General features: G+C 41.1%; 2 protein-coding genes across 3 annotated transcripts in view; one reads left to right on the top strand and one right to left on the bottom strand.

Annotated features, from left to right (window-relative positions):
- Window positions 1-2,336: 2,336 nt before the first annotated feature.
- Window positions 2,337-7,456, bottom strand: TM2D2 (TM2 domain containing 2). The gene is made up of 4 exons (XM_003984769.6): window positions 7,108-7,456; window positions 6,232-6,319; window positions 4,486-4,601; window positions 2,337-3,060 (listed from the first exon to the last, which is right to left on the bottom strand). Exons 1-4 carry the CDS (start codon window positions 7,332-7,334, stop codon window positions 2,847-2,849), a joined length of 645 nt encoding a protein of 214 aa, XP_003984818.1. The 5' UTR covers window positions 7,335-7,456; the 3' UTR covers window positions 2,337-2,846.
- Window positions 7,457-7,700: 244 nt separating this feature from the next.
- ADAM9 (ADAM metallopeptidase domain 9) overlaps window positions 7,701-13,988 on the top strand; it is a 145,243-nt gene continuing 138,955 nt past the window's right edge. The window contains exon 1 of one of the 2 annotated variants that reach the window (XR_006596512.1): window positions 7,701-8,038. Coding sequence is in view for 1 of the 2 variants with exons in the window: in XM_003984768.6 (XP_003984817.1) it covers window positions 7,942-8,038 (97 nt within the window). In the remaining variant the exon portion in view is untranslated. The remainder of the gene's footprint in view (window positions 8,039-13,988) is intronic. The other variant, XM_003984768.6, reaches the window with a different exon arrangement.

Below are 13,988 nucleotides of genomic sequence, written 5' to 3'. Positions count from 1 at the left end.
CTTATAGAGAAAAATGAATGCTTTAAAACACACATACATTCAGGGACCTTTTGGTTGGGGTGCTCTACTGTTGGTTGCTAAGAAGCCTTACTAAATCAAGTGAAGGACATGGTGCCAGGAAGTCTGGGAACTGATAACATTTTATTTAAACAAAGAAACAACTGAAAGACAGGCACAGTTTCTAATTTAACCTTGACAGAAGGCCGCTTTAGGACTTTAAAACTTCTCTATAGCTACAAACTGGATATAACACAAACATCCACACACACACACCAAATATGAAGAAACAACCTGAATCCAGAGTGCAAAGGAAATCCAATTGTTAATAATACTCCTTTTCCCAGTTTTTCAGGTTGTATCATATTTGGCCAGGGTTTATAGATGCAGAGGATGGGCATCATTTGCAAGTCAAACTGACACTGGCAACTGCAGAGTGTCACAGAGAATATTAAAGATTCTCATGATCACCCTGACAGTGGTCTCCAAAAGCTTTTCTGACTGTGAGAAGGGCTTCTTTTATAAGACAGATACTTCAATAACTTACAGATTTTTACCTTTTTACCCAAGCTCATCCTCCTGGCAACATTAATGATTTTGAGTCTGAAAGTTGCCAAAGTGTTGTTTTTAAAGAAAATAGCTTTTGGTGGGGGTTTGTGAGCATCCTGAGATTTTTTTTTTTTTCAACGTTTATTTTAAAAAAAAAATTTTTTTTTTCAATGTTTATTTATTTTGGGACAAAGAGAGACAGAGCATGAACAGGGGAGGGGCAGAGAGAGAGAGGGAGACACAGAATCGGAAACAGGCTCCAGGCTCTGAGCTGTCAGCACAGAGCCCGATGCGGGGCTCGAACTCACAGACCGCGAGATCGTGACCTGGCTGAAGTCGGACGCTTAACTGACTGTGCCACCCAGGCGCCCCTCAACGTTTATTTATTTTGGGGACAGAGAGAGACAGAGCATGAATGGGGGAGGGGCAGAGAGAGAGGGAGACACAGAATCGGAAACAGGCTCCAGGCTCTGAGCCATCAGCCCAGAGCCTGACGCAGGGCTCGAACTCACGGACCGCGAGATCGTGACCTGACTGAAGTCGGATGCTTTTAACCGACTGCGCCACCCAGGCGCCCCAGTCCTGAGATTTTTTTAAAAAGTGTGAGATGAGGCAGGACTTGTGGCTTAAGAGTAGTATCTTATTTTTGGTAAGATTTTAATTTTAGTTTGTTTTCTAGATTTCTCTTAGTAGTTATTATTTTTTTTAATACAGTGTCTCCTTAAATTCTATGCAGAATTTTATGTTTATGTGCATTTTTTCCTGGGGAGGGGGTCTAGTTTCTTCATGACCTACAACAATTTAAAAAATACTATATACTTATAGTATAGAGACTATGAATAAGAATCTACCAATTATTACTATTGTAGACAACAAGGTTAAGGTCAATGTGGCACAGAACTTTCAAGACAGAATAATCTGTTTTAATTTTTCACAGTTGCTACCATTTAAGAATAGAAGTACAGTGAGCATATTTATCAGGGATAATAAAGCTGAAACTTTTAGAAAAGCTGATTCATAATGATGGAACATATCCAGAGTTTTTTTTAACTGTGATTCTTGGTCTTTAAGTCAACTATTATGAGACTAAACTTTGAGTACTTCTACCTTGATTGTTTCTAGAATTTATCCTGAATATCAGGCTCTTAGTTTGTCCACAAAGTCCTCCTTTTACTTTATAGTTAGCAGTTCTTTTCAACTTAAATTGCAAAGGATGGGAACTAAGCTTTTAAAACCACTTATAATTCAGAACATTTCCTTTTATTCCCCGTGATTTGGGAATGCAAAAGCCTGGCTGTCTCTTTCCCTACTGACTACTATAGCCCACAGTGAGAGCTTCTGGAACCACACTTATTTTGACAGAATATGTTCAGTTTCTCTTTGTCCCCATAAATCACATCCTAACTCTACCCAGTACTCAGTAATTCTGTCCTTTAAGCATCTGTTTTTCTTTCACCTTATCTTACATAATTGTGAAGAATAGTTTTAGTTAGGTGTATGATATGTTTTTTACCAGCCTAAAACGTAGGCTCTCTAAACTAGTGAATAACTAATTTTTGGATAGGATAGCCAAGAGGATAGCTTAACCCAGACATGACTGATATTGTTGGGCTTTCAAAATATAATTGAAATGAAGAAATTATTGTACTGTATATACTGCCTGCCTCTGGGGCAAAATAGTGATGTAACAGTAGGATTATTAACAGAGTGGTTCATTTTAAATGCCTAGCTTTTGGCAAAACAAACAGAATTTTGAGTCTCATTCTACCTACTGAAAGTACCAAACAGCATTCCAGGTTGGCAAAGTTTATTCTGCAATTTAAATTCAGAAAGTCAGAATTTCAGTGTGTATTAAAATCCATGGCCATTTTACTTCTGCTGAAGATTTTCACTGGTTCAGCTTCAGATCTCTTCTGCATGAAGATTTAGGGTCACAAAAGGCACAAGGTTCACTTGCTCATCTTGTTGGGTCCACTTGCTCCAAAGTATTAAAGATACAGCAATGTACAGAAATAAAGAGCACGCAAACCCCTCTGCAGCTTATAAGTTAGTCACTATCCTTTATATTTTGTACATGAGGAAAGGTACACACTTGATTCCCAAACACTGTTGGTTTGTCATTTCTAGTCTGCAAGGTAAAATTTGGGTTGAAAACCCGGAGTCCAGAGAAACCTTCCTAACCAAACCCATTCCCTCCAAAGAGGGAAAGTAATGGTCAGGTCTGGCATCAAGGAAGAGTTTTGAGCCTGTAGAGATGAATTCAGAAGACGTGCCTCTCTGGGCCATGATGGTTGCTCTTTTTAGTAAACAGTGCACCAATTGCTGCCATCACTTGGCATCAGCCCTCCAGTAATAAGCAAAATAAGGTCAACAAACCACCAAATCCCAAGTCCCCCAAGTGTCAACAGCTTCCCTACTGCTGTGCCAGTGTGTCCCAGACAGAAACGATCCACTCCAAAACATCCCAGGAAGAAAGAGTACAGTAAAGTGGTTATGAAGTAGTGTCCAGTATATCTAGACAGAAGGAATGAAAAGGAAGATGTTTACCACATGAAAATTAAAACATTTAATGATTAATGAACTTAACATAAGTGAAGAGATAGTGTAGCAGTTCCTCTGTGGCCTCGGATATACCCCCCCCCCCCCCCCCCCGCCTGCCTGAAGAAAATCTCTAGTTGGTCTAGTGTTGTAAAAGAGCACTACCTGGGACCTATAGGAACAAATATGTATTTGGATTAGACAAGAAACAGTCAAGCACATTTGCTCTGTAGACAGTCTGGTAGAGGGGAGTCTGGGCCCGCATCCTTCCCTGACACAGGCAGGCTCCTGAGGCTGTATTTCTGAATACAGTTCTCTAAAGAAGTGCTGTCGTGTTTCATCAGGTGAACACTGATCTCCGTATACCCTTCTGCTGTTTTGTGGCAACTAAAAGTGAGGTTTCTTCAATAAGGACTTGGGTCTTACATACTGCAATGACACTCAATTGCAGTTGCCCTAATATCACTAAACATCACAGACTCTTCATTAGCAAATGATGTACATTCTGTGCCTTCAAGCAAAATTTACAGAAATGACCCTAATTCTTTAAGATAAACTTATTTCAAGGAGAGAAACCCACACTTTTCATAATAAAACCTTTACTCCTGAAATACTAAGGCTATTTTCACAGGATTTATACCTATCATAAGAATTTTGGCACTAGATCATCTGGTCCAACTCCTTTATTCTGTAGGTTAGGGAGGGATTTAGTCTCTGGGCATCCAAAGGCACTTATCTAGTTGATGAAAGAGACATTTAAAACTTCTGGCCTCTGGTCCAGGGTCCTCTCTGTTTATAACCACATTGCCCCTGTCCATGGATTATGCACAGTAGTAATCATGTTGCCCCTTTAACACTTAAAAATTTTTTAAAAAAAATATTTATTTATTTTTGAGAGAGACAGAGACAGAATGCGAGTGGGGGAGGGGCAGAGAGAGAGGGAGACACAGAATCCAAAGCAGGCTCCAGGCTCCGAGCTGTCAGCACAGAGCCTGATGTGGGGGCTCAAACTCATGGGCTGTGAGATCATGACCCGAGCCGAAGTCGGGCGCTCAACCAACTGAGCCACCCAGGCGCCCCTAATTAACACTTTTTAAAAAATGTTTTATTTATTTTTGAGTCAGAGAGAGACAGAGAGAGTGGGGGAGGGGCAGAGAGAGGGAGACACAGAATCCAAAGCAGGCTCCAGGCTCTGAGCTGTCAGCACAGAGTCTGATGCAGGGCTTGAACTCACAAACCGTGAGATCACTGACCTGAGCCGATGTCAGATGTCAGACGCTTAACTGACTGAGCCACCCAGGTGCCCCATTTAACACTTAAAAGAAAAAGTCACATCAAGAGATGACAAGAAAAACAGCTGTACCTCTAAGTACCAACCAAACCATTCAAAGTAACACTTACTTTATACAAGGTTTATTCTCTCGTAGGAAAGTCCTAGGACTGGCACATTCAATCCCATCTAGGGCCCGGCACTGGACTGAAGTGTGTTCCACGTCACTGTAGGCCTGACCACCAAACTGTGCCATAACAACCAAAACAAACAATCCAAACTCACCAAAGCAAGTAAATACAAAATATATCTTTATATTCATTAATAAAAGGTGACTCAGGACAATAATTATACTAACAAAGTTGGGGTAAAGCTGTGTTCAAGAGCAAGGAATTTAGTGATTCAAGGGGATTTTAAACTATTCCACCATAATTGTGCATTGTTTTAAGTAAACTTTTTTTTTTCTTCTTTGTGACTGGCTTCTTTAATAATATAGTAAAAACCTTTACAATCAGTTTCATTAAATGCCATTTAGAACAGATGGACACAATGCTTTAATTATCCTATATTTACAGGAAAAAGAATATATTCTGGAGCGTTTGGAAATGGGTATTTAAAAAGTCAATGTGTATTAGAAGTCTGCTTTATATATTATAAATGAACATAATTAGGAAAAAACTCAGAATATCAGCTGACTCAGAATTCTATTTAGGTCATGAATGTGTGATTATCAAATATCTACAGTACATTTTTTTATTAGTTTAAATTACAGCAAAAAAATTTCAGAACAGGACCTGTTACCATTTATGTAACTGAACTCTAGTAGAGAAAGCACAGCTGTACATTCTCCCCTGGCACCTTATTAAGTACTTCACTAGTATTTTCATTGGAGCATCCTCAAAGGGAAGGGACTTGCAAATCATACCTTCCCTGGGATTCAGGTGCCTGAGTACTGGTTCTCTAGGACTTCTGGGGAAAGTAGCAGTTTGAGTGCCTTCACGGGATCAACTCAGTTTTTAATTAAAATGGGCAAAAGTAAGTGGTCTCTATATAATGCTAACTCAAGCCTTCATTGATAATTATCAATAGAACAAGATCTCATTGTATTGAAAATACTTCTTCACACATGATTGCAGTAAGAGTTGCTTTTTTGGTCTTGCTACTTTCAGGTTTATTCCTTTGTCTCTGATTTAGTATAAACAATGTTTTCCCATAACTCTCTTATACCTGATTGAATCTTGACTTGCATTATGCTGCATAATACGAGAGGAAGGTACATGAACTTGACTGGTTTTGGGGACACTAAGTAGGATGTTATTAATGGAAATGAATGGCTTTTTTCCATCGAGAGGCCACTGTTACCAAAGGCCTCTCCTTGAATACTATAACCTCCTACAAAGGCATATACTGATAGACCCCATCTATTTCCTAAGAAAACAGGAAGTAGATGGTAACTGCTTGCCTGGTGAAAAGAACGATCACTGCCCCAAATGCACGTGTAATAAAGATACAGCTCAATCCATTATTGGTTTTAGAAAGTGCATAAACCTTTCTTTTGCTCTTTCAGCCAAGTGCACACTTGAAAGATAATGAGGTTACATAATAGCTTTCTATCAGTCAATCTCAATGGCCCAAAGAATCAAAGACAGGTTAGTCTGTGCACCTGGGTAGTTTTGGCACAGACACTGCTTCTTCCTGAGGAAGTGAAATGTCTTGTTCAGTTAATGACCCTGGCCATGATGGAAATTTCCAGTAAGTCATTCTAACAGAGTCTACAAAAAGGTAACTTCATACCCCTATACTTTTATTATAACAGCATTTACCTAGTACTATTTCTCTATGGAAGAGTTTACTTATAAAACAAAATAAAAACCCACCTTGAGACAACCATAACCGAGTTCCTGGGATGCAGTTGCATTTCCAACATGATCCACTGGGTCGTCACATTCTATAAATTCATCAGGTCTGTAAATCACCAGTAAGATCATGATCACCATCTCATATGGTTTTTGCAAATGGCTGTTTATGTATATATAAACAAAACAAGCAAGAGACATTGCTTCAAGTTTTCTAGGGTTTAATTTCATTCTGACTGTACCCAAGAGTTGCTGTCAATCAGACTGAAGAACAGCAGGTCAAACAGCCATCCTTTAATTGGGGGAAAGGGAGTGTTTCTGGTTGATTTCTACATGGATTCTACTTCTGCCAAGGCTTCCTCTTCCCTAGGCAAAGAGCCACAAGGCTATGGGAGCAAAATTGAAGCCAAAGGATTCCCAGTTCTCTTTTGCATTTCCCAAACGCCTTTTCTTATGGACTAAAGAGATGTTAAAAACTTGGTTCTGCAACAGGATATTGCTTTTTAAAAAAAGAAAGTGCCTTGTAGGCAAGGATAAGTAATTTACTCCATTTGTGCCTCAGTACCAGCACATACGACGGATTCTCCTTCAGTTAAAGGGAGCAGGATAGAGAAGGCACAACCTCGTACCCTTCTTCCGGAGGCTATATGAGGTCACTCCTTCCTAGTTTTCCTTTTTCGGGATCCCAAAGGATCTGCCACTGACACACAAGGTTTTCCCCTGCACGGGTGAGAGGAGTGAGAAACCTGTCATGGTATTTACCTCCCGCGTGTTGACTATCAGGTCCTCAGGTGAAGAGGGTCTGAAAAAAAAAGCAGCCTCCCTTCCCCCCCAACCCCAACACCCAGGTATCCCTGGCCCCATCTCCATCTCCACCTCGACGACTGGGTAGCTTACAGGTAAGAGCAAAGGATGACTGGAGACTGGGGGTCGCCATATTCCCAGCTCGGAGCGCCGGCGGAGCCCTCTGGGTGGGCGGCGCCAGCGGATGTGAGCTCGGGCTCGGCGGTAGCGTTGTGTGAGTGGCTCCGAGAGACACAGTGAAGCAGAAGTAGATTCCCCAGCAGCAAAGCCGCCTGGCCGCACAGAAGTAAGTAACTCACCGGGCAACCACCCAGCACCATCTTCCCGGGCCCAGTGGAAGAGACCAGACCTCAACAGCAAAGCTCGGCCGGCACAGCCGACCCAAGGTAGTCCTGCCAGGTCAGGCCTCTCCGCGCGTAGCCCCACTCCTCGCCACCAAACAGCCAATGGGTGTGCTCCGCCCAATGCCCGCAAACCAATCAGAAAGGGCTGCGCAGCGGGCGGGGCTGCCCTTCGCTTTTCCTCAATTCCGCTTCTGGGTCTTGCGCTCCACCTCCGGGTACTTCCTCCAATTAGGTCCTTCTACGCCCAAAGTAGGCGGGCCTGGAAGCGGAGGGGGAGGGGCATAAATGGTAGTGGGCGGGGCAGTTAGTGTGAATGGGCGGGGTAGGCTAGTGAGGGTTTTAGCGGCTGGGACAGAAATCCCCTTCTCCCGCCGGCGACTGGATTTTTCTTTACGTCAGCGTAGCGAGCGCGATGCCGGGAGCGAGCTCGGACTGGAGCCAAGTTGCGTCAGTGCCGAGCGCGTGCTCGTTCCAGGCGCGCGCATCTCGGCCAGCTCTGGGGCCCCGTCTGGGTTGGGAAATGATGGAGCACGCTGAGGCAGAAGCGACCGAGTGTTGAGTGGAACCTGCGGAATCTGCCGCGATGGGATCGGGCGCGGGCTCGCCCTTTGGGGTCCTCCGCTTCCGGTGGCTGCTGTTGTTTGGCTTGGTGGGCCCAGTCCTCGGTGGGGCTCGGCCAGGTGGGTGTCCGCCCCCCCCCAGGGACCTCTGAGATTTCTGTTTCTAGGGCTGGGACGCTCGGAGTTACCCTGTGGTGTCTGGGAGCAGAGGGGCCTGGCTGGGGACTGGACCTGGGGTCGGGAGGCGGAGCCACTCCAGCTTGTGTGTGGACAGTGCTCAGACCCTAAGCTCGGGGTCTGGCGCCCCAGACCCTTCTTGTCAGTATTCTTCTGCCTGGTTCCTCTTCCTCCGTCTCCTGGTCGGCGGAGCTTTTTGCATTGCGCCCCACCCCCATCTCGTCATAACTGGGTCCCCCAGACTCTCTTGGGACTTCTCTGGGACCTACTCTGACCTCAGGGAGTCGGCTGAAAGCTTTGGAGTCTGAGTGCGCGCCGAGGGTGTGTTCTTGTTTGAACTGCTTTGAGAAATGGAGCTTCGTTTTTCTAGTAGAGTTAATGTCACTCGGAAATAGACTGGGAGATGGAACTTTTGCTCCAGGTTATCATAATTTGAAATTTTGACGTTCTTTTTAATAGCGGAGTCCCTTGTAGGTTCACAGAGCTAAATTTAGTGATGGAATAAAGGGGGGTCGCCCATTTGTCTTGGGCCATTTTGTTGCTGTAGCAAAGAGTACTTCTTTTTGGAAGCGAGGTGCTGTGTTTGTATAGCCAAACAGTCTTTTATCTGTGGTTTTACTGGGCTCACAATGTCTTAAATCCGTAAAAATAATCCCTGCTCTGCTTAACTCACGGGATTACCGTAAGAATTAAATCGTTTATGTGAGATCGCCTTTGAATTGTGAAACTTCCCTTGAATATGTAAGGTATTTATACTGGAGATGCCCAGACATAGTGGAAACAAATTGCTAACACTCTAGCTTGTTTCTGGAAGCAACTTCTTTGTTTATTTTGGCTCTTGCGTTAAATTATTGTTTGCATGGCTGTATTTCCTTTATTAGCCCTAAAGTATGGAGAATGAGGGTTTTTACTGAATCGTTGCCTTGAGAGTTGTGCAAAGGTGATGATAGAAGATTTCAATGTAGGACTGCTGACCTTCAGGAAATTAATTAAATTTTTTTCTTACTTTTTTTTTTCCAATTAAGTAAATTTGCCCCATTGTTGAAATTTTGAAGCTCTAAATACTAAAACTTTATTGAATGGGAAGACACCATATCTTTTTTGGTTAAGACTGTTTCTGCTGTGCTTTTCTTAGATGGTTAACATTTATCAGTAGGTAAGGTGTAGTATATTACCCATCTGGAGTTTTAGTAATCCATGATTTTCAGTGTTTGCAAATATAAATAGGACTATATATAGTATATGTTTATATATAGTATATGTTTATTTATTTATTTTGAGAGAGAGAGCATGGGTGAGAGCGTGAGCACATGCGCACCCATATGAGCAGAGGAGGGGCAGAGGGAGAGGGAGAGGGAATCCCAAGCAGGCTCTATCAGCTGTCAGCCTGGAGCCCAGCGTGGTGCTTGATCCCATGAATGGTGAGATCATGACCTGAACCGAAATCAAGAGTTGGATACTTAACAAACTTAGCCACCCAGGTGCTCCAATATTAATGTAGGTATTATTGCATACCTGCATAGAGATGAATGGAAAACCCTTATGGCTTTTAACTGTGGCTTTAACAATTTATGGCCAGTCCCTTCATTTAAGCATGGGTATACTTTCAAAATTTAGTCAACATTTATCGAACTCCTATGAACAACATGCTTAATGCTTATGGAGGGACAAAGGTGAGTAAATGTGCTAAGACTTTCTGGGCGATATATAAAATCTCGGGGGAGGTTTTATAGTGTAAGTGGTATTTGAACTCATGTACATTAGGGAATGTTCAAGGAAAAGGATTTGAGTTCATTCTAAGGGGAAAAAACTTTTTACAAGAATATGGAAGGATGAAAGAACATGACTTGTTAGGTAATGATGAGAATGTCTGCAGGCAGTCTACATGAAAGGGAGGCTAGGAAGAAACTAAGATAAGTTAGTACCAGTTGGAGAGCGCCTTCTATTCATGCTAAGAGGTTTGGACTTTACCAAGAAGTTCTTTGGGCAAGAAGGGTTTCAAATATGGGTGTGATATAACTAGATTTGCGATTAAGATAACTGGCAAAGGCAGTAGAGGACAGAATATAGGAGGGAGAGACTGGAGGCTGTGAGAGACCATTTGAGAGGCCTTTGTAATAGTGTGCAGTGAGTCAACTCATGTTTCCCTAGGGGAATGTTCTTCCAAAATCAGCTGACTAAATTTTTGCAATACAGGATGTTTAAAACATGCACTGAAACATTTTCTGCTAATGAAGAATTTGAGGACTCAGTAAGTACCACCCACACATTAGTAACACTAAAAGCTAAACAGCCTTTGGTAGGATCATTTGTAATGTGTCAATGAGGAAATGCAGTATAAATTCCAAAGGGCTGACACTTACAGTAAACTTAAAAAAAAAAAAAAACAAAACTGGGGCTGACAAAGGTAACTTTGTATCATTGTGAAAAAATAACAAAGGGAATTGGGTGTGAAACCTTTTCTGATTTTCTCTTTTAAGGTAGTAGTTATGATGCAGACCCTAGAATTTTTTTTTTTTTTTTTTTTTTAAGACTAGCATTCTAAAGACGTTGAGTTTTAAAGCTTACTCATGGTGAATCACTATAAAACGAACTATGTAGAAAGAGCTTAAGTCCATACTCATTTTGTTTTTGGGTGCCAGCAAATTATTTGAATTTGATATCTTTGTGTTTTTGCTGTATCGGAGAATGCAGTCTTCTAAATTTAAAGATAGTCTGATTTTCCAACTTTAAGTAAAAAATAAAACTCTTATAATTAAAATATATACAAAACAAGTTGCCGGGTTCAAAATAGTTTTCAAAAAGAATTTTGAATTTTGTCTTACCAAAGTTGACTTTATATCTGCTTTTTGTTAAAAATCCTGGTTTATTAGAAAATTTCCCCAAATATGCAAGCTCTGATTGAAAGCTTTTTCTTGGAATATGCACGAGCACTGATACATGACATAACTATAGCCTCATGGTATTTTTCTCCCCCTTTGATACGTAGTATATCTCAGAGTTTTGGAGTTATGCCATCCTTAGAGTCAGTGCTATAGGACTGCCTCATAAATAAATCTAATTGTATGGTCTTGTTTGTATATTGAGAGATTATTCTAGTTTCTTTTACATTTTGCGACATTGTTATTTTAGTCTAGTCATTTTTCTGAAGTGATCCTGCATGAGATACTGCTTGAATCAGACCTTTTAAGAGCGAGTTAGGAAACCTGAGAAGTTCACTTAATTTGGTCAGGTTTAAAAATTTTTTTAAACATTTATTTATTATTGAGAGACAGAAAGACACAGAGCATGAGCCGGGGAGTGGCAGAGAGAGGGGGAGACACAGAATCCGAAGCAGGTTCCAGGCTCTGAGCTGTCAGCACAGAGCCCGATGCGGGGCTCGAACCCATGAACCTCGAGGTCATGACCTGAGCCGATGTTGGACGCTTAACCAACTGAGGCACCCAGGTGCCCCAATTTGGTTAGTTTTTAGATCTGCAGTTGTTTTTGTATTTGTTTATATTTATCTTAAGGATTAGAGTATTTTAGTTTATAAGTAAGCGATGCCACTGCCAGACATTTGTCATACTGTAGGACAAAATCCATTCCAAATAAGGGAAATGCCTTTTTCCCATTGACACATTTCTCTTTTAATGAGGTTTTTACTCATTTTAGGAGGTTTCCCCCCTTTCCTTTTTGTAGCTCCTTAAAACCCTCGTGCAAGTAGTCCCCTGGAGAGCCTGTTCCATTGGCTTCATTGACACATTGGAATCCTGTTGTGAATAGAAGCTCTGATCCCAGCTACCTGAGAGTGTGGCTAAGCAGTGTACAGTACAACCATTCAATGAAATATAAGCATTGCCCACATGAAAAGATGCTCAACGTCGCTCCTCATCAGGGAAATACCAATCAAAACCACACTGAGATACCACCCCACACCGGTAGAGTGGCTAAAATGAACAAATCAGGAGACTATAGATGCTGGAGAGGATGTGGAGAAACGGGAACCCTCTTGCACTGTTGGTGGGAATGCAAATTGGTGCAGCCGCTCTGGAAAACAGTGTGGAGGTTCCTCAAAAAATTAAAAATAGACCTACCCTATGACCCAGCAATAGCACTGCTAGGAATTTACCCAAGGGATACAGGAGTGCTGATGCATAGGGGCACTTGTACCCCAATGTTTATAGCAGCACTTTCAGCAATAGCCAAAGTATGAAAAGAGCCTAAATGTCCATCAACTGATGAATGGATAAAGAAATTGTGGTTTATATACACAATGGAGTACTACGTGGCAATGAGAAAGAATGAAATATGGCCCTTTGTAGCAACATGGATGGAACTGGAGAGTGTTATGCTAAGTGAAATAAGCCATACAGAGAAAGACAGATACTATATGTTTTCCCTCTTATGTGGATCCTGAGAAACTTAACAGAAGACCATGGGGGAGGGAAGGAAAAAAAAAGTTAGGGAGGGAGGCAAACCATAAGAGACTCTTAAACACTGAGAACAATCTGAGGGTTGATGGGGGTGGGAGGGAGAGGAGGGTGGGTGATGGGTATTGAGGAGGGCACCTGTTGGGATGAGCACTGGGTGTTGTATGGAAACCAATTTGACAATAAATTTCATATATATATATATAAAAAGAAATATAGCATTGCCCCTAAAATGACAAATATGTGGACCATGTGGATTTCTAGAAAATTGATATAAAAGATGTTAATCTTGAAAATAAAGCATAATTCAGGTTGTAGATGATAATTAACAATTAGGAAATCTATGTATGTATAGATATAAAGGTAAAAAGTCGTTTACTCAACCCTGTACCAGGGTAGTTAACATATGATCAATAAGATTATCATCCTTACTAGATATATCATCCTTTGTCTCAAAAAACTTAAATTCCTTGCTAGAGGAACTTAAGTTCTTGAGGGCATTAAATATTATAAGTGGTTGGTGGTTTTCCCAAAGGGGCATTTTTTTTTTTAAGATTTTTTTTTTTAAGTTTATTTATTTTGAGAGAGAGAGAGAGAGAGTGAGTGAGCAGGAGGGGCAGAAAGAGAAGGGGAGAGAGAATACCAAGCAGGCTCTGCACAGTCAGCACAGAGCCCATTGCGGGGCTGGAACTTACAAACCATGAGATCATGTCCTGAGCCAAAACCAAGAGTTGCACAGTTAACCGACTGAGCCACCCAGGTGCCCCTGTTTATTTTTAAATGTGAAGACAAGTAAATGTGGAAAGAAATTACAACACTCAAAAAATGTAAAAAGGTAGGACATAGCAGTGGCAATTATAATTTTTAAAATATAGTTATTAATATATGACATATATCATATATATATATACACACTTGGGATTGACCTTTTGAATGAGATGGAAATATGTGGCTCAAAATAACAGCGTTTTATGGATCTAATTACAATAATTTCTCTTCAAGAAATAATTTGGGCAACAGAATTATTTTGTTTGTACTATATGTAGCACTTGGATTTATCTTCTACAGTGAAAATACTTAAAGGTGGCTGTTTGTTTATATAATAGGCAGGAAGGAAAGGAGAAAAGCCCATGTTTGTTTGCTTTGCAATTAAGTACAATTCTTTTAACTTGTTGCCCTCTACTACAGTTACTATTATGAAACATAGACTTTCTCCAAAACAGAGTTCATAGAAAGATCTAAGGAGTTAGAGGAAGAAAAGTGCAACTAACATCCTTTCTTTTCTTTCACTAAGTTTAAGACTCTTTAAGTTTCATGTTTCAGCTCTTATTTTTGTCTCTAGCCCATGTTTCCCGGTAATGTGGTTTTTGACAGTGTGCTTATTTGTCAAATTCTAAAATAACAAATTTGTATTCTCCATCTAGTTGATAGGTTTGTATTTTAATTGTGAACTATATCTTTATACCAGTGATATTCAACTG

Source organism: Felis catus, chromosome B1, assembly GCF_018350175.1.
Source record: "Felis catus isolate Fca126 chromosome B1, F.catus_Fca126_mat1.0, whole genome shotgun sequence".
NCBI lineage: Eukaryota > Metazoa > Chordata > Mammalia > Carnivora > Felidae > Felis > Felis catus.
Note: the sequence above shows the minus strand (reverse complement) of the source record. Positions and strands in the feature narration are given on the sequence as shown.

Coding starts and splice junctions, on each gene's coding strand:
- TM2D2 (XM_003984769.6), bottom strand. CDS start 7,334: ATGGTGCTGGGTGGTTGCCCGGTGAGTTACTTACTTCTGTGCGGCCAG. Junction 6,320..7,107: donor GTCATCCTTTGCTCTTACCT/GTAAGCTACCCA, acceptor GGTGATTTACAG/ACCTGATGAATTTATAGAAT. Junction 3,061..4,485: donor GAGAATAAACCTTGTATAAA/GTAAGTGTTACT, acceptor CCTTCTGTCTAG/ATATACTGGACACTACTTCA.